Genomic DNA, 22,568 nt, shown 5'->3' on the forward strand with positions numbered 1-22,568 from the left:
AGGAACTGATGCCCAGGAAGCTCCAGCTGGACAGGAGGAAGAACTTCTTCCCTGGGCAGTGACCCAGCTCTGAACAGGCTGCCCAGGGAGGGGCTGGAGTCTCCTCCCTGGGGATATTCCAGAGCCCTCTGGACACAATCCTGTGCCCTGTGCTCTGGGCTGGCCCTGCTGGACCAGTGACCCACTGGGGTCCCTTCCAACCTGACCCATCCTGGGATTCTGTGTAGGTTCAGCACCAGGATCTGAGGAGAGCTGAGTGGTTTTACGTGTGCCTGGCTCTGGGGCAGGGGGGATGCAGAGCTGTAAATGCTCCATGTGGGACAACTGGGACTGGGAAGCCAGGGAAAGGGAAGGAGCAGTTGATGATGTTGCTTCTTGCAGCACCAGCTGCCTTCAGGACAGATCAGGGCATCCTGATCCTTATTTTTGGCTACTGTGCCAGCACAGGAATTGCCATCTGATTCCTGTGGTGTTTTCCATGGGGTGTGTGGGACTTCACCTGTAATACCAAGAAAACAAAACAAAGCATTTGAGATGGGAAGGAACTCACCTCAATACCCAGTTAGGAAGCATTTAAATTAAAGATTTGATGGTAACACTGTTAAGATGATGAGTCATTACAGATTTCTGCAGTGAAACCTGCTCTGACTGATGCACTGCAGGCCAAGGGTAGAGCAAATCCTAAGAAAGACACAGCATTTTGAATGTTTTTTATTGTTGTTGTTGTTGCCTCTGTTTTTAAGGGCACAGTTTTAGGGAGCTTTGGCTCTCGGAGCCTCAGTTTCTAGAAAGACACAGCAAGGCAAACACTGGGTTTTATACACAGTTGAGTTCTGACTGGCTGGCAGTCCTGGTGATTTAGGCATGGCTTCACTGGAAATGTGAGGTAATTTGAGAGATAAAAGATATTTTTGTTTGCAAAGCCTCAGTCTGTTCCAAATGTCTTGCAACATGGAATTCTGTGCTAAACATCCAGGAACAACTCCTGGTAAAGCAACTGGTCCTTCCTGCCCTGGCATCCTGGGGTGTCTTGTTGATGTGTTAAACCCAGATAATCTTAATTCCCCTGTCCAAAATATAAACAGAGCAGTTCTCAGACCTCTGGTCATCCTCTGTTAATATATGATAAAAATACTGATTAAAATAAGAATTAAGATACTTATTTCCTACTCTTCCTGTAGGGGAAATAATCACTCCACTGGACAAATTTCCACAGCCAGGTTGTATTTATTTAGTGATTCTTAATGATTTAACATGGACTGGAGTTAGTTCCCAGCATGGAATCATGTAATGGGTTGGGTTGCAAGAGACCTGAAAGACCATCCAGTTTCCACCCTCTGCCATGGCAGGGAACCTTCTACCAGACCAGGATGCTCCAAGCCCTGTCCAGAGGACAGAAAGAGGTAAAAGTGAGTCTTTTTTCAAAAAATTCCTTTAAGAGTGGGAGCTGGGAACTCCAGGGCTGAGAAATCCTGGCTTCTGGATAAACCCTTTTGGTGTAAAGAGTCCCAAAGCTTGTCCCTGGCATGGAACACCTCTGCAGAAAAGTCACAAATGCCCTTTTAGGTGTTCTTTCAGGAATTTGGTGAGCACAGGGGTTCTGGGTGTCAATGTCTCCACAAAGTCACCACAGTCTCCAATAGAAATCAAGCTGCCACACTAGAGGAGCAAATGCTCATTTTGTGGAATATTCAGCAACCAAGAGAGGAAACTGAGAGAAGAACAAAAGGAATATCTAGGAAATAACAAAAGGGCAACGTTTGGGATGTTTTAGTCTAACCTGAATTAATGGGGCTGGCTGGAAAAAAGATGACTTTGAATTACTTTCTTGACAAAATGCCTTGCCATAAAGCACTTTCAAAGTCACCTGAAGGATTTGGGCATTGCCCTTCCCCGAGCTGTCCACGAGCTGAGAGCTTTGGGGTTCTTGGCAAAGTCTGGCTTTATGATTTCAGAGCTTTCCCAGAACATTCTGAGTGGGAAGGGACCCACAGGGATCATCAGGCCCCCCTGTTTTTTCCCCCGTATTGTCGCATTTAACATGTGGTACTTCCTGAATTGTTTTGCTTTGGTTCAGTCAGCTCCTACACATTTTGATTTATAGCACAAGTTCTAAATCCTGGTGGCTTGTTCCTGCAGGTCTGAGGAGGCTGGAGCGTGTTGGCACTGCCCTGGTGCCGCTGTGTGTGCAGGGCTGGGGGCACAGCCTGCTTTTGGGCTGGGGGGCTGCAGCCAAGGGGGCCTCTCTTCCCCAGAAATGCTGTAGAGCTTTTTGCTGCCTTTCATCTCCTGGGAAAACTCCTTCCTCCAGCTCTTGTCTCACTTTCTCCCGTACCCACTGCTCTCTGTAGGGCACTTTCATCACCAGGGCAGCTTCTTCCCATCCTTCTGAACACCACCCTCATCCCAGGGGCACAAGAATTCCCCAGCTTTTCCAAATTAAGATAAAGGTTTCCATTCTGGCTGATTCAGCAATGGTTTCAACCTGTTGCCACTTCTCTTCCCCAGCCCAGCAGCTGCACATCCTCACTGCAGAACCCTAAGTCCCACAACCCATCAGGCAGGAAAAGAATTTCTGCACTTGCTTATCAAAAAGAGAGTTAAAAGTTACACTTTTACATATATTTCTGCAGTGCTCTGTCGTGTGGATATCTTCAGTGAGAACTGGAGAGAAAAGAGTAAAGTATAAAAGGAAGAGAGACCTTTAAAGTCAAAAGAGTCTTCCTCCAGATTTTGAGGGTCCCCTGGTGAGTTTTCAGACAGCCCCTGCTGAGGTTAAAGGGTGAGGAGAAAATATTTGTCCACAATTAGTCATTGTTAGCCTTTCTTTCTTTCTTGTTTTCTTGTTTTCTTTCTTTCTTTCTTGTTTTCTTTCTTTCTTCTTTTCTTCCTTCCTTCCTTCCTTTTTTTTATTTGAACAAAATTAGAGCAAAGATCCCAAAGCACTCATTGAAAAATTCTCAGTCTCGTGTTTTCCTAGGTGAAGTTTTTACAGGCAGAGATTAATCAAAAGTGTTGTACAGAATAGTTCGTTCTGCTCATGTTATTTTCGTATCTTTTCTTTTCTTTTTTTTTTCTTTTTTTGCCTGCCTTCTTTATGTTGTATTTTTTTATGCACTGAGGATTAGAAAGTCCAAAAGTCCTTGCTCCATCCTCTGGTCCAAAATGTTTCTGTTAAAATTTTCAGTCTCACTGAAGTTTTTTTATTCTATGGAAGAGGAGATGAAGCAAGTAATTAGAAAAAAAAAAAACAAACCTTCCCTGTGAGGGTGGGGAGGCCCTGGCACAGGTTGCCCAGAGAAGCTGTGGCTGCCCCAGCCCTGGAAATGTCCAAGGCCAGGTTGGAGCACCCTGGGCTGGTGGAAGGTGTCCCTGCCCATGGCAGGGGTGGAACTGGATGAGCTTTAAGGTCCTTCCAACCCAAACCATTGTGGGGTTCTCTGATTTCTTAATCTCTCCACTATCCTTTCTTCTGTATGTTATAACATACAGAATGCTGAAAGCTTATTTCTTCCCATGAAAGCATCTTCTCTCCTTCATCTCAACAGCACAGCACCAAGATCAGCTTCTTTGGAAAAGTGATACTTCATCTTCAAATATGTATTTCCTAAGTGAGGGCACTAAAGAACATATTTTCAATCTTATCCTTGATTCTTTTCATTTCACTTTTGAAGACCCATTAAATTAAATCAAAGCACAGCCTTGTCAAAAGGTTTCTTTTTGGGGGTATTCGAACTTGTTTGTTAACTTTGGCGAAGATTTCTCTGAGTTTTTCATGATGATTCTTATTAAAAGAGCAGTAAAAGAAAGGATGCCCATCTGGGCCTTTTAGACCATAATTATTTGAAGGGTTTAGTCCTGTTTGCTTTCAGCTACTTGCAAAAAAACCTTTGCTCGAGGTGGGACTGGATCAAAGAAATGCAGCACGGCTTTATTATCGGAGAATAACGAAAAATCACTCAGGGAGGCTGTGAGAAATGGGAGTTATTGGTGCCACCTGACCCTGCAAGCCCAATCACGCCTTCCAAATGCATCTGTGGCCCAGGGTTCCCCTCCCCACGATCACCTTGGTGGCGAGTGGGAGCTCAGGAGCTGCTCCGAGCGACACATCCCCCCCACCAAGAGAAATTACTGTCTTTGTATGCAAGCCCTAAACCCCACGTGGGCCAAAAAAAAGGGGAGGGGGGGTCCTTAAAATAAAGAAGCAGCTGAAAACATCTGTTTTAACGCAGCGTGAACAGCACCACATTTTCCCTTGAGAAAAGCAGAGTGGCTGCATTAGTAATGCACTTGTAAAACGAGTTGTAGGATTCATCTTGCCCGAGATTCATCTGAATGTGTTAATAGTCAGTTGGATGTGCCTGGGCCTGTCTGGATTACACACAGGCAGTGCAGAGAAACAGGCACCTCCCAGAGGCTGAGTCACTCCGACTTTCTTAGATGGATGCCTTTGGAAGACAATTAATTTCTTTCTGATGAGCCCATTAGCCCACGGAGTGTGCAGAGAGGCGGCAGCTGCCAGACCCCTGAGGCTCTGCAGGAGGAAGGCATTGATCCCCCCTGCCTTTCCCATCTTTCCTTCTTGAAGAGACCTGGGGGACCACCTCGTCATGGGTACCTTCATTTTCATCATCTTTTGGCTGATAAAGGACCAGAGTTCACACATATTTTGTATCCAGGCCCATTCCAGTGCGTTCATTGGTCGGGCAGCAACAGGCACAGCTGCATTCCCTGATTTCCTCTTGAGTTCTGGTGACCACAGATGAGAAATTAGCTCCTCCTAGTCATACCTTTTGGGCCTGACACTTTAATTTCACAGTGGGAAAGGATGGCCTTAAGGTTCTTCCTTGGTATTTCCCAGATAGAGTGGAATGGAAGATGCTGGAGAGTGTTGGCCTCATGTTCTTTGGCTCAGCTGAGCTGATAACCTGTATTTTTGTCTACTGTGCCTTGAATGCATAGAAATGGTCCAGACATGCCTGAAATATCCAACAGGGCTTTGCAGAAATGATGCAGGAGGTGCTGCTTCAAGCTTGGAACAGGTCTGGTGCTGATTATATTGGGTTTGCATTTATTTCACAGAATCACAGAACCATGGAATGCTTTGGGTTGGAAGGAACCTTAAAGATCATCCAGTGCCACCCCCTGCCATGGGCAGGGACACCTTCCACCAGCCCAGGTTGCTCCAAGCCCCATCCAACCTGGCCTTGGACACTTCCAGGGATCCAGGGGCAGCCACAGCTTCTCTGGGTAACCTGTGCCAGGGCCTCCTCACCCTCACAGCCAGCAATTCCTTCCCAATAACTCTGCCCTCTGAGTTTGAAGCCACCCCCCCTTGTCCTGTCCCTCCAGGCCCTTGTAAATAGTCTCTCTCCATCATCCTTGTAGCCTCCCTTCAGGTACTGGAAGGCTGTCATTAAGTCACCCCAAAGCTTCTCTTTTCCAGCTGAACAACCCCAATTCCCTCAGCCTTTCCTCACAGCAGAGCTGCTCCATCCTTCTGAGCAACTTGGTGGCCTCCCCTGGACTCGCTCCAACAGGTCCATGTCCTGCCTGTGCTGGGGACCCCAGAGCTGGATTCCTGGGATTTCAGCTTTCCTGAGCTTGCAGGTCACACTGGGACCTGCCCAGAGCCCTCAGTGCCAACGGGAACCCTGGTGAGCACAGACCTCACCTGGACACATGCCCAGGGGGCTTGCTTAGCTCTGGCCTGGTTAGTGCTCTCCCCAAAAATGCTGGGCTTAGTTCAGTGGTTGGCATGGGCTTGACATCATTCCCAAAGCTCTTTTTGGATGTGGCTGTTCTAACCTGGAAGAGTAAGAGGTTTTCATTGGTGTTAGGGACTCTGCACCAGGTAAGGGAGCTGGGGGCAGTCACTGGCAGTGCTGCAGCCTTTGTGCCTTCAGCAAAGGTGATGGTGGATTTGTCCCTTCTCTACTGAAACCCTGAGAGCCCACACAATCTCACTGTCTCAAGAGGAAGATGTCCGTAAGAACGTGATGCAGCGCTGTCATCCCTCCAGCCAGATTTCACAGGCTTATTTCTATCCAGTTAATCCCATTTTTTCCAGTTCTGAGAAAGCAGGATTTAGGGAACTCTTCGATAATTCTAATGACTTGTTCTCTGCTTTGGAGAGGGGAACACTGGCCTTGGTCAGACCAAACTCCCACCAGCTCATCATTTCCTCTGACAGCAGTGCCCGAGGAGGGGGGCAGGAGCAGAGCAAGCAGGGATTGATTCTTTACCAAAATGCTCCCAGCAGAGTGTGTTTCCTCACTGAAAGGGCTGGCAGGCACTGGCAGGGGCTGCTCAGGGAGCTTTGGAGTCCCCACCCCTGGAGGTGTCCAAGGAAAGACTGGAAGTGCTCTGGGCTGGGGACAAGGTGGGGATAGGGCACAGGAGGGATTTGATGACCTTCTATCTTAGTTCCTTCTGTGGCATTTTCTCTGGAATGGGGAGTCCTGCCCCTGTTGTTCCTCCAGGAAAGTGTCCTGTCCATCACTCATGTGCCTCCCCTGGAACCTGTCCTGGTGTTTTCTCACTGAGATGCAGAGTCCATCCTCAGCTCCTGTGGCTTCATCTCTTTTCTGGGCAACACCAGATCCGTTTTGAGGCTCATCCATCTCGTTTGGAAGAAGGAAGGAGACGTATCTCTTCCTTAATTTAGTCAGTAAATACGGGCCTATTCCACAAGGTGCCATTCACCCCTGTCTCCTCAGGACTCAAAGGAGATCATTGTTCACTGTCAGCTGTTTCCTAAGAGCCAGGGAGAGGATGGGCTGGAGCTGGTAATTTCTCCAGGGTAGGACTGGATTAACGATATCTCAGACAAAAGAGCGTGGAAGTCTCTCCTCTCCAATTAACAGGGCAGGACAAAAGCGTGTGAGGGAAGTCCCACAGGCCTGTTTGTTGACTCTTGATTCAATTTGAAGACTTGGAGTCTTAGAAATGAATCTCGACTTTCCCCTTTGATATCACTGCCCTCAGTAAATTCTTCTTCCTCCAGTGCTTTTGGCTTTTTGCTTGTAGCTTTTTACAACATATGATCCAAATTTGATGTTTCACAAGCACTTTTTTTTCCCTTCAGGTCTTTCCTTTTGTTTTCTTAGAAGATTGGGTTCTTTTGTCATACCTGTTTGTCTTCCCCCACCCCCAGAATCACTCCAGCAGGTTACAAGGAATTTCTCCACCACTGCTCTCCCTCTTTGTGTGCACAGGAGCCCTTTAAAGCTTTCCTTGGGTGGTTTTCTCAGGTTTGCAAACACACTTTGGAGCTTCCAGTGGGTGAAACACAGATATCATTTAGTGCTTTGGCAGTATCTGTAATTTTTTTTATCTGTAATATTTGGCAGAACTTTAATCTGTTCACAGCTCACAGAATGTTCTGAAAGATGTCCAGATTTCATCATAAAGCTGCTCAGAATTAGCTGTTGAGGTGATGTGAGTCATTCCCACATCTGCTGCTCCTTTTGGAAGGATGTCCACCAGCTCATTCTGGGTTGTTTAGCTCAGGGATTTGTTGCTCTAAACTGCACAATTTCAGCAACAAACCCCACAAAATTCAGCAGCATCACATGAAAAAAGGTAAAGATATTAAAAACCTTACTGGTTATCATAGCAGCTACCTCATGTAAAATCCCATGTAAGGACCAAGCGTTGCAAATAAATTATCTGAGCTCTCTGCCATCATCTCAGGTTATACTTAGTCATTGATTTATTATGAACACTGGACTAAATTTGATTTAATCAAGTTCTTCTCACTCTCTCAGAACAATTATAAATTTTAAAGGTTGTCTGGGCTGCAAATAATGCCTTTACTTTTCAGTTAGCTCTGTGTGTCACCAAACAATAACACCTGCAGAAAATGGCCTCATCTATGAAACTGGTTTTTAGAATAAAACCAGCATTTCATTTCAGTGTGAAATCCACTTTCTGAGGTGGGCTGTGAGGAGAAAATCAAGCAGTAGAATCAAAAGGGTGATAATAAGACACAAAACACTGTGATTATGGAGTTTCTACTTGTGTGGATCAATTTCCCAATACATATTTTAAATATACATTAGAATATCCCTAAAATAAATAGAATATAGAACATGTATTGGGCAGAAATATTTTTGAAGATGAAGCAATCGGTCTTCAGATCACCTGGGAGGCAAGAACACATTTCTGCAATTTGTTTTACCGTGTGATCCTCGCAATGTTTCGTCAAAACAAGCAGAAGAACCCTGCAAGCACCGAATCCTGGGAGTCTGATGACTGTGTTTGGATCCTCACAGAACTTTTCAGCCCTGGCAGTGCTGGTTCTGCAGCAGCCCCTCCCCGGTGGGTGCAGCACACGGGGGGTCAGGGGAGAGCCAAGGAACCTGGAGGGGGAACTGGAGCTTTGTGGAATGGAGGATATAAATCTGGAAATGGATCTGCTTGAGAAAGTGAAAGTGGGGGGGGGGGGCTACAAATATCCCTTTCAAAGGGTTTGGAATTCCAGTGAGGTTCCAGGGCAGCAGCCCTGGGTGTCCTCATCAGTGCAGGGGCTCGTTCTTCAAAAGTTTTTTGCTTGACTTCACCAGAATTTGTCTTAGTTAATGAGTCTATGTTTATCTTTGAAGAATGTCCTTGCCTGGACAAAAAAAGAGATTCTTTAATATTATGAAAAGACTGGGAAACAGCTCCCCTTTTTTTCCCAGACGGTTTTCTGAGTTTCACTTGATGAATGAGAAAAACTATGGTGGCTTTTGGAATCGGCCCCACCTCCAAGATGAGAGAACCACAGTTCTTAAAGGCTTTATATCCTCCTGGTGGAAACTGCTCCTTCCTTGGAGGGCCTGGCTTATCAGATATCAAAAGATCTGAAGGAAAAACTGCAAGGCTTCCTTTTCTATTACAGCATAATTCACATCCTTTTCTTATTCCCCCTCACAGAGGACAAGCAAAGCAAGTTATGCTTATGTGTGTTGAAAAAGGCTTGACCTACCCAAGCTTGATCATCCAGTTTCCTGTCTTGCAAATATCAACCTTTGTCTTTTATTCGTGATTTTTAAATTTTTTTTTAAATTATCATTATTAATTTTTTTTTAATATAAGCTTATCCAAGTTTATCCAACCTTATCCAACTTGGTTATGGCCAGGATAACATGTATGGATAGGAATAACCTACAGCCAGTCAGGTCATTGATATTCCAATATTTATCTTTCAACACTCCATCTTTGTCCTCTCATTTTCATCACGAGCTGCTTTTTCATCCAGGGTTTAAGGATCAGTCTGAGTGATGGGAGTCACAATTCAAGAACTTATCTCAGAAAGGGTGTTTGGGATAGAAAATCATCCCAAGGCTTCTGGTGTAGTCTTTGCAGTCCCTGAAAAGGGGGGGATAGTCAGTGAAATGCCCATCTTCCCTTTAATCACTTTGGCTAAGTTTGACCATTTTTCCTCTTGAGCTCAACTGACCAGAAACTGTCAGTATTTTGAGCCTTGACTTCTCTATCCTTTATCCCTTTTCATTGTTCCATTTCTACTCCTCTCCCATCCTTGTCTGAACTGTCCCACCTAGAGAAACCAAAAGGATTTAAATTGTACTTTGTGTGGGCACTTTCTCCTATTGGAAATGTGTCTGACATCCCATAGTGCATCCCAGAAGATGACTTTGTGTTATCACAGCTCCAAGCTGATGTCCCCTAAAAAAAAGAGGCAAGAGAATTTTGGTGTGGGTTGGTTTGTTGCCTTTGGCAAGATGAGCTCATCCAGGCCTGCACTTGGTAACCTGGATCTTACCTGAAATCCTGACTCCTACAGCAAAAGGTGAAACACCTTGTTTAAGACTTAAAAAATACAACTGAAAAAAAAAAAGAAGTGAAAGGAGCTACATTTGAAACTGGATCATAAAGATATAAAGGTGGCTTGTCTTTAATGGAAAGGCTGTGCTTAACTTCACCTACACTTCTCAAATTCCAGCTTTTTTCTTCCCCTCCCTTTCCCCCCACCCTCCACAATTTATGGCTCTCTGCAGGCACATCTCCATGGATCCACAGCAGGATTTAACTCCATGTACCCCTGTGCTATTCCCTTCAGGAACTTCTGGTGTTCCTGCTGCTCAGAGACCAAGTCTTTCAGCAGCGTTTGATCTGATATGGCTTTCCTAGTAGGTGATCCTGTGGCTTCCTGCTTTAATTCATTCACCTATGGAATTAGCTTTTTATTAACCATTACCTCAGCCAGAAAGTCTGAGGATGATCTGGCACTCAGGACTAATCTTTCATATTAGATCTCTTCCAAAACAAAACTGTACTTTAAATACACCTGAGTTTCTGTTCAACTTATTTATATGACTCATCTTTGTCAGAAGAAATTACCCTTCCAGTGTCCTTTAACTCTGATTTATCTCCAAAAGAAGCATCAGGACAGACACTGGCTGTTCAAATGGGATTGATGGTTTCACTTGGGTAGGACTTGCTGCTTTTGAAACTCCTCATTGTCTTCTTTCTGCTTTGAAAGTTATTTGATGTTCAGGTATATTCATGGTGATGGGGTGGAAGCTTTCTTCAGGTTATGCTAATCTTATTTAAAAGAGTATTTTGAGATTTGCCATGAAGGCAAAGATTTTCATTACAAATTTAGATAAATGGTCAGATTGTTTCTGATAAACAGTTATTAAGTTTCTGTTTTCTGTGGAAAAACCACCTGGACATGAGGGAGAACTTCCCTGGGAAGTGACCCAGCTCTGAACAGGCTGCCCAGGGAGGGGCTGGAGTCTCCTCACTGGGGGGTATTCCAGAGCCCTCTGGATGCAATCCTGTGCCCTTCCCTTCCTTTCCCAAACCTTCCCAAACCTTCCCTTCCTCCTTCCTTCTCTCTTTCTCTCTTATATTTTCTCTCTTTTTCTTTTTTTTTTTCTCTTTTCAGGAGCACATCAGTGTGATCTGTGAATTTTCAGGAACTCAGTCTCTGGCTGAACCTGTAGAAGGGATTGATTCATCTGGAAAACACACAGTGGGAACAATTTCCTCTCCCTTGGTAAGAACAGATTCCACTTTTTTTTTTTTTTTTTTTTTTTTTTTTTTTTTTTTTTTTTTTTTTTTTTTTTTTTTTTTTTTTTTTTTTTAAGAGATTCCAAAGAAAACTACTCTGACACTATCACAGAAAGGGGAGATTAGAATAGTTTAGTTATGAGTGGCAGTGCAGGTCCTTAAAAATTACAGTTAAAATGTTACACTTGTACAACCTCCCTGAGTACCCACCAACACACTTCTGCAGAGATGCTTAAACTGATTATTATTCTGTGGACAAGGGCAATTAAAACCTGAAGTTCTGGGAGCTGTGTCAGAAACCTGGATGTCACAATTTGGAGGGTGACAATGCTCCTAAGGAACTGCTGAGTAATGAGGTGACTATGGAGGTAACAGGGAAAAAACCCACCAGACTGATGAAGTTGATGCAGAAGACCAAATATTTTGTCTCGAATCACAAAATACAAATTGCACCAGTCTGCTGATATCTACGCTGAGGCACAGGAGTAAAAACAGCAGCAGAACATCTGAGGCCAAACAATTCACAAAGGCAGTAATGAAAGGAAAAACCCAAATGTCCTCAGATTAGAGAGGCATCAGAGGACACCAAGAGCACTTTGGATTCATTCTAGAGCCCAAGTCGGGGCCCCTCCAGCCTCTTCCTTCAGTTGGAAGCTCTTTCCCTCCCGGCTCTTCATCCAGGAGCTGATGGTGGAGTTGGAAGAGCTGTTGCTCACTTCAAAGGGGAGCTTCTAGATGCCAGATAATGGTGCTGGTTAATAATTCAGCTCATAACACCCATCAGTTTGAAACATTTCAGGAAGGAATGAAGCCTCTGTGTCAGCACAGAAAAGAACAAGGGCTGCAGTTCTTTCCCTCAGACGTGAATGTCTCTGCTGAGATTAAAGCTCTCCTGGAGCCATTCCTGGTGCTGTGGGGACTTACAGGGGGGCTTGTTCACTTTCTTGACCAGGCATTGGAAATATCCCCATTTTGCCCTGACTTGAGGGAGTTTACCAAAAGGAGCCTCTTGTTTGCACTGTCCCACCACCAATTTTCCACAGGAGCTTGGCCCCAGCCATGGTGACTGTGAGGCCACAGGGCCCTCCATGGATCAGTGAAGGTGTGTCTGTGTTCCACCAGAATGGGAATTCCTGCAGGTCCTGCCAGGTTTAGATTTATTAACATTGGGCAGTTGGTATCCATGGAAGGGAAGGCAAAGATGTTGCAGCACTTTGCTGCTAATTTATTTTGCCGTTGTTTTAAAGTTTGAAGAACTAAAAGGATTCCTGTTCTTCCAACAGCAGGCCTCAAATTCCCAAGTCCAAGCCGTGTTCCACAGTCCCTGATGGGAGCACACGTGTGTGACACACAAGGCCCCATATTTACTCCGTATTCCCATTTCTTCCTAGATCTCCATCTGCTGGCAGATGTGCCTTTCAAGTGAGGGTGCTTTGGGAAGGAAGGAACAAGAGAGAGCATGTGAAAATGTGCAGCAGCTGCCAGCTGGGCTCCCTATGTTATATTGATATGTGTGTATAGCTATATTTATATATGTATTTATATGTGTGTATAGCTATATTTATATGTATGTATATAGTTATATTTATATATAGTTATATTTATATATGTATATAGGTCTATTTATCTATGTATACATATTTTTATATATTGATACAGGTATGCAGTCATATTTCACATAAAGTTATATTGATATTTATATGATATATGTATACATTTATATATAGTTACATTTATATATGTATATAATTCTATTTATCTACATATATGCAGTTATATTTTTATATATAGTTATATAGGTATATAGTTATAGGTATATAGTTATATTGATATATGCATGTAGTTATATTTACATATATAATTATATGTGTATAATTATAGGCATATTGATATTTGATAGGTATATTGCTATTTTCAGGTATATTGATATTTAATAGGTATATGGGTATTGAAATAGGTATAAATGAATACATATGTTCCTTTTATAATTAAATAAATTATAATGCAATAAATTATGTTTTTTTAACAGAAATGGGTGTTGATTTGCATTTTCTCCGCGTTTTGAATTACAGGTGATAGAGTTGAAAACATGCTTCATGTTTCAGTAGTCCTCGCTGACAGGACAAACAATCCCGAGCACAGGGACGAGCTCACAGAAGAGGGGGGACCAACCTTGAATCATCTGTGAGTCTCTGTGAGTGCCCCCGGGGTGCCACTGACCAGTTCGCTCCCCGGGGGGCCCTTTTCCACGGGCAGCTGGGTGGGTCAGCCTTCCCGGTGGGATTCCCGGTGAGATTCCTGGTGAGATTCCCGGGGGGTTCCCGGTGGGGTTGCCGGAAGGTTTCCGGTGGGATCCCGGTGAGATTCCCGGTGGGGTTCCCGGTGGATTCCCGGTGGGGTTCCCGGTGGGTTCCCGGTGGGGTTGCCGGAAGGTTCCCGGTGGGATTCCCGGTGGGGTTTTGCCGCCCCGCTCCATCCCGACCCCCGCGCCGCGGCTCCGACCCGCAGCGCCCCGCACCTCTCGGAGCAGCCGAGTTCCAGCCCTCTGACATCAGCCTGCCCTGGGACCTCCCCGGCAGCGCTCGTGGGCGCGGGGGCGATGGGCAGAGCCCCGCGGGGCTCCGTGCTCGGGCCCGGGCCGGGGCCGGGCGCTGCAGGCGGGCGGCGGGGCGGGAGGGGGAGCCCGCGGCCCGGCCGGGGGCGGCGGCTCCGGCTGCTCCACCCGCCCGTGTCCGCAGGTACGAGCGCCGGCCGGCCCGGGCTCGGCCGGCCCGTGTGGAGCAGAGGACGAGCCGCCGGCCCCGCCATCGCCGCCCGGGATCGGCCCGGCTGCCGCCGGGCTGCGCCGCCGCCTCGCTGCCCATGTCCCAGCCGGCCCTGCCCGCCCGCACAGCCCGTGCCTGCCTGCGCTGGAGGGACGCTGCGCTCTGGAAGTTTTCCCGAGGCGCGCTGGGGTGCTGGCGCAGCTCGGGCGATTACATGCGGACACTTCGCTTTCAGCCATGCCTGCCCCGGGAGCTCTGTGCCTGCTGTAATTTTCTGCCTTTGATCTCGCTGGATCCTCTCTCGGGCTCCGGAGCTCCGCTTGCACCTACCTGCCTGCTGCGTGTGCGCGAGAGAGGGTTTTTCCTCTGGGTTTTTCTTATGGTTTTTTGCTATAAGTACCGATTTTTTTTACTGAAGACCGAAAGCGAGCAGCATCAGAGCCACGCGAGCTTGTTAAGCTACTGGAAATAACTTTTGCCTGGGATTTACAGCAGCATTCCCTCCCGGCCCCTGCGGACTCCAGCAGGCTCGCAGCCCAACAGGTTTGCAAAGCTTTTTTTTTTTTTTTTTTTTTCCCCCCTTGTAAATCCCCATTTCTCTCCATAGCCGTGCGATCACCGTGACTTCGGTTTTAATCGAAAACACCTCCCGTCTCTATTCTCCCAGTTATGAAGGCTCCTCGCTACGTTTCATGTGACCTTTGGGCAGAGCATGGAACTTTCTATTTTATTTTGTGGGGCCTTGAGTCGGGATCTTCTTAACGTGTGCTTGGAAGTGGTCATACCGGAACTCGGGCGCGCACAGAAATAGTGCCAGAGAAACCAGATACGCCGTAACTTTCTGCCTGATACCTGTTTTGCTTGGTGTCTAAACTTTTATAAGTGTTTGGGGGGCCTTTTTATTCCCTGGGAACTTGGAAACTATGAAGAGGAGCTCGGGGCTTTATTAATCACCCTGGAGAACTGCACCCGGAGTCGGACTCTTGAGCACGGATTGCTAGGAGAAAGGTGAAGCTGGTCTTGAATGAAGCACTTCTGGCACGTGGAAGATGGAAGGGATCAACTCCATTTGGAAGGGGATGGTACCGAAGCAAACTTTCTTTTCGCCCTAAATTCAAGGAATACCGCCTGCCTAATTTCTGGGAAGGATACCGATTGGTGCAGATAACATTAAAGGCTGTGCCCATGCTGTGGGAAATACTGGCAAGGAGGTGAGCTGTCTCTTGAGGGTATTTGGGATGGGTGTTTCGAACCTCTGGATCTTCCTAACTCCCGGGCAGGACACACGAGGACTCCGCATCGGTGGAGAGACCTCCCCGCGCCCCAACCCCCTGGGACCGCCGAGTTCCCCACGCTCCGTGGCGTTCCTGTAGATCCGAACTGATTTCTTCCTTCGCAGCCCGCTTCGCCGATCTTTCCAGATTTATCTGCTGGAGGAGGGACTTGCAATTTCGGATTATTATTTTTTTTTTTTTTACACGTTTTTATTTTACTTCATCATTTTTAGTTTGTTTGTTCAAAATATGCCTCCGAGCTCCCAGCGGCCCTTGAGCACGTGGCACCGAGGCCGAAGGACGGCGATGGCGAGAGCCAACGTTGCCCGTTGAGCCGCGCTGGCGGTGACCGAGCCCCTCGGTGCCGTGCCCAGGGTCCCTCTGGGAGTGCACCCTCGCACCCCAGCCAAGGAGCTCTCCCGATCGGATCCCGCCGCGGAGTGAGGACGCGTTCCCGACGGTATGTGTGGCCCGAGCCCGCTGCTGCAGCTGGTAGCATGAGTGCTGGCCCCCAGCTGCAGCTGGCTGTCCTCTGGCCTTGGCTGCTCATGGCGACCCTGCAGGCAGGACTGGGCCACACTGGGCTGGCGCTGGCGGCCGCGGTGGAGTCGGAGCGGGCGGCGGCGCAGAAGGCCATCATCAGGGTGATCCCCCTCAAAGTGGAGCCCATCATCCTGGAGGGGGAGTTCGCCAACGTCGCCGAGGTGACCCCGGCCGAAGGGAAGCTGCTCCAGGTAAGAGCAGCTGTGCTTTATCCCGCTCCATCCCTGGCCTCTCCCGGCCTCTCCCCACTTTTTTGCTCCGGCTGCCTTGGGGTTTTGTTCCCCGGTGCGGATCCGTCCCGGGTGGATTTGGTTCCATGCTGGGTTGAGGGGATGGGATCGTGCAAAAAGGGCTGATCCTTCCTCCGGGGCCGAGCTGTGGCTGCGCCTTGTTAATGCCGAATTGTGGATGTGGTCGGTTGATTCCCTGGAGATTGTTTCGTATCTTAATTGATGTTATAAAGCTGAGTGTGTCGAGTCACATGTTGGGACGTTAAACTTCTGACAGAAAACGGGATTATTATTTTCTCCTGTGAAATCCGTGTGGTTCCCTCTGCTGATACCTGGGGTGCTGTTCCAATACTGGTCCAGGCTGCGCCCACCGGAATCCCTGACCCTGCTCCTTGGTGCCTGTAGCTGAAAGCTGAGTGTTACTCACACAGTAGCTCCAGTGGTGTCACCACCAGGCATTTTTATAAGTGAATTAATGCTGGTCTCTGACCTTTATTAAGGGAAGAGCATCTGAACACCCGGCTGGGAGGTGCAGGTGCTGCGCAGTCATTCACTGAACAGCCCCATCTCCTGCGCACGCTGAGTTTTGAGCTCAGTTTCCTGAGACCTGGTGTGCACTCTCTCAGTTCTGTGGGTAATTTGCTTTATTCTTGAGAACAAACGAAATAAATGACAAAATAGCCTTCATTAACATTAAATCTTAATTTTCACATGGCTTTTTCCAGTCTGGACTTTCCAAATGGGGCATGTTGAAATCTTAATTACATTTGTAGCTTGGAAATGTAAAGTAATAAATTTATGCAGTTTTATAACAAAAGAAATACAGTTGAACCAGCTTTAGCACATGGTCACCTGTCTGAAAATGAACGTGGACAATTTGTTGCATGGTTTTCCACACCTTTTGAATTCCTCAGAACAAAAGCTCTGCTATAAAATATATTACCAGGCTAAAAAAAATATCTTAGACAAATGCACTCAAGGTCCTGTTCTGTCGTGAGGCAATGTCCAGGAAAGTCAATATTTATTCCTTACAAAAACTACAGTGGTGTTGCAACCGAGCACAAAGTATAGAGTGGGACCTTTTGGAAGTGGGAGGATGATAACCTCTCCTGTGGGATGTGTGGGGGTTTGTAACCAAATGCAAGGATACCGAGAGGGAATTTTTGCGCCGTCGCGGCGAGGTGTTTGGAACGCAAAGCTGCGAACGGTGTCCGACTTCATCCTTTAAAAACCATCCTCAGAATGGAGGTGGCTGGGGAAACGCTGCGAGTTTGGGTACACTGCCCTGCACTGGGAGTGTTTTTAGGCCGCTCAGTGTGTGTGTGTGCAGGTGAGGGCTCCCGTTCCGTATCCCAGTGAATCCAGTGCGGGAAGTCCTCCGGGTCTGGTTTCAGGTGGCAGCGCTGGGATGGGGGTCAGGCTGTGCCTGCTGCAGCAGGATGTTTGCCCGGTGCCAGGCACTGTGCTCTGGGAGAGCTTAGTCAAGTGTACCTGTGACCTCTCGTGGAGGTCTCGTGGTGGGGTTTCAGATTCTGCTGCTAAATATTCAAACTCGGAACGTAAAAACGACTTCTGAGGTTGTGTGGGTCCCGATCCTGCAGTGGCTTCCTGCCTCTGGAAAGAAAGTGGGAAACGGGGATGTAACCCTTGAGGAACAAAATAAGTAAAGAAATTAAAGGAAGGAATTGTTTTTGTTTTGTTTTTAGATAACTGGGTATGAAATGCACCAGAATTAGGCTCTGCTGGAACATCCCATTTTGCACGTGGTTGTCAACATCCCAATCTTGCAAAAACTTTGGGTCACGTGCTTAACTTTGATGTCATTGCAACTCCTACTTAAATAAACTTAAGGCTGTGCACACATAGCTGCACAGTTGATTCTTTAAATACAATTTAGGGGCGTAACATTGTCACCTTTGCAGTTAATGAGTTAAGAAGTCTGGTTTTTTGCAGCGTTTTTGGATAGGCCTTGGTTATGTCAGACCCTGTAAGATGCAGTTGGCCCTTCCAGGAGAACACGAATTGCAGAGCTTAGCTTGGAAAAGAGTTGCTTCAGCAGACTCACAGAATATTCTGAGTTGGGAGGGACCCACAAGGATCACTGAGCCCAACTCCTAAGTGAAGAAAAGAGGCCCAGTCCTGTTTCCAAAGCAATGCTCCCTTCAGTCAGTGCTATAATAGGATTGCTCAAGGCTCAGTGGTGCAGAGTTGGCCCTACAGTCAAGTCAAATTCTCTTTAGCTTATAATTATCCTCATAGTGCTCTGGTCAATATATTTTTAGAAATACTTTCTTAATTCAATGTAGACAGTCCTGCACGTCAGTGATGGAGCCTCTCCAAAGCTCCTTCTCCCACAGCGTTTTCCTGGTTTCATTTCTCCGTGCTCCGTTTTCCAGGATCACCTCCAGAAATGGACTTTGATTGTAGTGTGTTACTGTAACAGTGTGCTCTTCACCTGTGATAAAATAACCCCGGTGTTGAATTCACCCTCACATCCCTTGGCCCCGTGACCGGTTTTGGGGGGAAATCCCTGGATTTCCGTTGTTGGTGGGTGAGGAGGAAGATGCTGGCTCAGCCTCCTGTCCCCGCCGGTTCAACCCCAGCGGTGTTCCCGCCTCCAGCACTGGCGCTACCGGAGTGATGCAAAGGGAGAGGAATTTCTCAAGCAGGCAGAGCCACTTAAGCCTTTATAGGTCAAAAAACCAACACCTCAGACTCCTTGCAGGAATCATTTTCAGGCTTGTTTGGTGCTCGAGCTTGTTGGGAGAGCACCTGCTCCGAGCTTTAACTCTTGCTGGGCGTGGGAGACACCGTGGGGAGCTCAGTGGCAGTTTCCAGGTTGGAAGTGTAGATTTGGAAGTTTAGGTTAGGGAGTTTATAGTAGGAAGATATTCTTCCCTGGGAGGGTGGGGAGGCCCTGGCACAGGTTGCCCAGAGAAGCTGTGGCTGCCCCTGGATCCCTGGGAAGTGTCCAAGGCCTGGTTGCAGCAACCTGGGCTGGTGGAAGGTGTCCCTGCCCAGGGCAGGGGGTGGAACGGGATGAGCTTTAAGGCCCTTTCTGACCCAAACCATTCCAGGATTCTGTGATCTCTGTTGGCTGCTGGAAAAAAGTCCCGTGGGAGTCAAAACCTGCCCCTGTATTAAAGATGGAGGAACCAAACCTTTTAGACAAGTCGGTTGGAAGGAACATGTTTGGATCTTACTGACAATGGGCAATCCATGAGCAGCCCAGGACTGAGTGTGCAATTCAGAATTGTAATTTCTGTGGCTGTTTGAAGATGAACTCCCTTTCGCAGGATTGCTGTAGCCTGTGTTCAGCCTCTTCTTTTGATACTTTTGCTGCTCTTTCATCTGATTTTTGAGAAATAAATTCCAGTTTCCTTCTATCCATTGCCTCAGTCTGCACTTGATACCAGATAGGTAGATAGGAAAATAAGGAATGTGTTGGAAAGGAAAGGAAAGGAGAGAATCACTGGAGAGAGCTGAGGGAAGAATTAAGATTTTTGCAATTTTCCAATTACAACAGAAATCGCATGCAATTCTAATTGTAGAAGAAGAAAACACCCCTTTTTATTTGAGAAATAGTTCATCATTTCAGGTCTTGTTTAGGACAGTGTCTATACAAGGATGCACCATTAAAACTGAGCATTAACAGCTCTTCATTCAGGTGTATAACCCCAATCTTGTACAGAGGGGAAGGATGATGCCACGAGTGTGTGTGGTGTGGCTGGGACCGGTACAGTCTCTAGTTCCCTGGCTGGTATTTGGGAAACAGTGATAAAAGTTTGGGAAATAGTGGTAAACGTTTAGGAAAAGTCCCAGATAATGATATTTTAGAAGAGCTGGATAACCTCACGTAGAGATCACCAATTACCTCATGTCTACACACAGAAAATTGCCGTGGATATGTGGGACAGTGGCACAGTCTCATTGATAGGCAAAAGTACAAAACCAGTTTTCCCAACGTGCATTATTTTATTGTCTCACAATATTTTGTTCCACTTGTGCACAAACGCAGCAGTTGCATAATGAGGTGATTGTAGGAGAAAGTCAGCTTTCACTTACCCCCTGAGCTTATTGTTTTAACTTATGACTGATGGAAAGCACCTTGAAAAAAATAAAGGCAAACTTGAAAAAAACCCCATAGAACAAGCTCCCAAAAGTTCTGAACCCCAAACCCAAGGATTATTGTCTTTCCTCTCACCCCCAGAGAAATAAATTATTTAAAAAACATTCAAGGCAATCTGTTAGGGTGGAATGAGTGAAAATTGCAGGAGGAGGAGGAGGAGGAGGAGGAGCCTGAATCATCATTTTTTAGATGAAGTGTACAATTCAGAAGCCGAAAATCAATCACAGATCCAGTCAGAGAAGGAGTGTGGTGTGTGTTTGTAACAGCAGTGATAATTAACCCTTGGAATTGCTACAGTGGACCCAAAGGGATCAATCACCCTGGGCATGCAGAGCATTCCGAGTGTTGCAGTTGGGATTATGATCAGCTACTCCCCAGCTTACAGAGGGTTACGCTCCCAACCCAAAGCAAAGTAAATATATTAGTATATTCTTCTATACCACCAGCTCCTGGATCAACAGAAGGATGTTGAGTGCATAATGTTGACAGAGATCAAAGAAGTGGGAAAGTCGAACCAAATGATAATGGGGACTTAAATTACCTGTGAATAAAGTGGTCAGATAGCACAATACGAGGCAGTTCAAAGAGGCAATTTCTGCCCCTTGGAACAGCTCGTACCAGAGTACACAGACTTGACTTGGCGTTAAGTAATGTGCAAGAACTGCCTCAAAAGCAGCAGTAATGGAGCCACTTGGCTTGGCTGCAGCAAAATAAGGAATCGGTGCCCCAGCACCAAAGAGTGGGACTCTGACACAACCCTTCAAATGGCTCTGATGGAGCAAAAGAAAACCAAACCCCACGTTTTTAGGTGGGACACGGGAAAGGCTGAGGGAGTTGGGATTGTTCAGCTGGAAAAGAGAAGCTTTTTTGGGGTGACTTAATGACAGCCTTCCAGCACCTGAAGGGAGACAGCAAGGAAGATGGGGAGAGACTGTTTGCAAGGGTCTGGAGGGACAGGACAAGGGGCAGTGACTTCAAACTAAAAGGGAGTAAGTTTAGATTGGATATTAGGGAGAAATTCTTCCCTGTGAGGGTGGGGAGGCCCTGGCACAGGTTGCCCAGAGAAGCTGTGGCTGCCCCATCCCCTGGAAGTGTCCAAGGCCAGGTTGGACGGGCCTTGGAGCAACCTGGGCTAGGAGAAGGTGTCCCTGCCCATGGCAGGGGGTGGAATGAGTTGATCTTTAAGGTCCCTTCAACCCAAACCATTCTGGGATTGTATGAAAGTGAAAGCTGTCTTGGGGAACACACAGAGCAGTGACTCAGGAAGGCTGGACTCACCCAACACAGTGCAGTGGTGGTGTTAAAGGAACCAGTTGGCCCCAACAGATCTCTTACAGATTGGATGTAGAGTGTGAGGGTAGGGTTGGCACAGTATCCAGTCTAACCTGCAGTGCAGATTGGCTTGGTGTTGGTACAGGATTTAAGTGTAAGATGGAAGATGACCTGTTACAATTCAGAATGAGCTGCTGAACTCAGAGGCTGAACTTCCATCCCTCTCTAGAGCACATACAGAGGCTGAGCTGGAGCTTTCCATGGTGCGTTCTCTCCTTTCCTCATCCAGAAAATGTGTGGCAGGAAGCTGTTCCCTGTTTAAGGAGTTTAAAGGACTTTAAACCTCAATCTCCCAGCTTCCCAGCACACCATCTGGTGCTGGTTGTTGTTCCAGTACAGTTGTTTATGACATGTGGGCATAGATTGATCCTGAACTGAAGATTTTCAGTCCTAAAAGGGTGATGGATCCCGAGGTTCAATCAATTGCACAGGGCAGGCATGAACAGGAGACACAAACCCAGCTGGAGCAGAGCAGGGATACGTGGTCAGGAGGCTGAATCCACGGGGCTGGAGTGAGTGACAGTCAACAGAGGACGTCTGGCCATGCACCCTGTCCTGGAATACATCCAGGGAACAAGTGGACATTTCCCAAAGATAAGCTGGCACAGGGGTGAGATTACAGGAGAAGGGAAGCAGGCCTCAGTGGTGCCTTCAGGCTGCAGCCAGGCTGGATTTGTCATGGAATGGTTCTGACCCATTAGAGAAATGAACTTTAGTTCTGTGAAACCTGTATTTCCTACAGGTTATGGAAGCCTGTTCTGAACTGCATGTGGATTCCTTATTTTTCAGTGAAAACTTTCAGAATTGTCAGAGTAATACAAATGGCACAAAACCTGGTGTGATCGAAGGAAGTTCTACTGTATCAGACTTGGGACAAAAATTGATGTGCATTTTTATGTATTGTGTCTCTGTGTTTCTCCATGCAGAGAGCTCTCAAACATGCCTAAAAGCTTTCTGTGGACTTTCCCCAAAAGTCTTAGTCTGAAAGCAATCATTTTTTTGGCCTAAAATGAGAAAAGTAACAAATAAATGCAACAGGAACTGTGCAGTGTAGTTTGTCCTTCAGGCCTGTGATCTTGAGTATCACAAAAATCTGTGTTGCAGGGGTTGCCAGGAGTGAAATAGATGAAATTTAGGGTTATAAACAAAGCAGAGTTGCAAACTGAACCTCAGTACGGGGGAATATATCACACTCAAGCAATGCACATTCATATTTTACCAACCTTTTATGCTTCCTTCCATTTGAGGTCTTGAGCTGTAGCAGGGCAGGGTG

The 22,568-nt window shown here is 46.7% G+C and overlaps 1 protein-coding gene across 1 annotated transcript in view; it reads left to right on the plus strand.

Moving 5' to 3' along the window:
* The first annotated feature begins 13,968 nt into the window (after positions 1 to 13,968).
* The window catches only part of RNF43 (ring finger protein 43), a 56,382-nt gene continuing 47,782 nt past the window's right edge, over positions 13,969 to 22,568 (plus strand). Inside the window, exons 1-2 of the mRNA XM_027896297.1 lie at positions 13,969 to 14,998; positions 15,295 to 15,795. Coding sequence (XP_027752098.1) covers positions 15,559 to 15,795 — 237 coding nt within the window. The 5' untranslated portion in view covers positions 13,969 to 14,998; positions 15,295 to 15,558. The remainder of the gene's footprint in view (positions 14,999 to 15,294; positions 15,796 to 22,568) is intronic.

This window comes from Empidonax traillii, unplaced genomic scaffold (assembly GCF_003031625.1).
Source record: "Empidonax traillii isolate 1590-97213 ecotype Southwest subspecies unplaced genomic scaffold, ASM303162v1 scaffold492:size733235, whole genome shotgun sequence".
Classification (NCBI taxonomy): domain Eukaryota; kingdom Metazoa; phylum Chordata; class Aves; order Passeriformes; family Tyrannidae; genus Empidonax; species Empidonax traillii.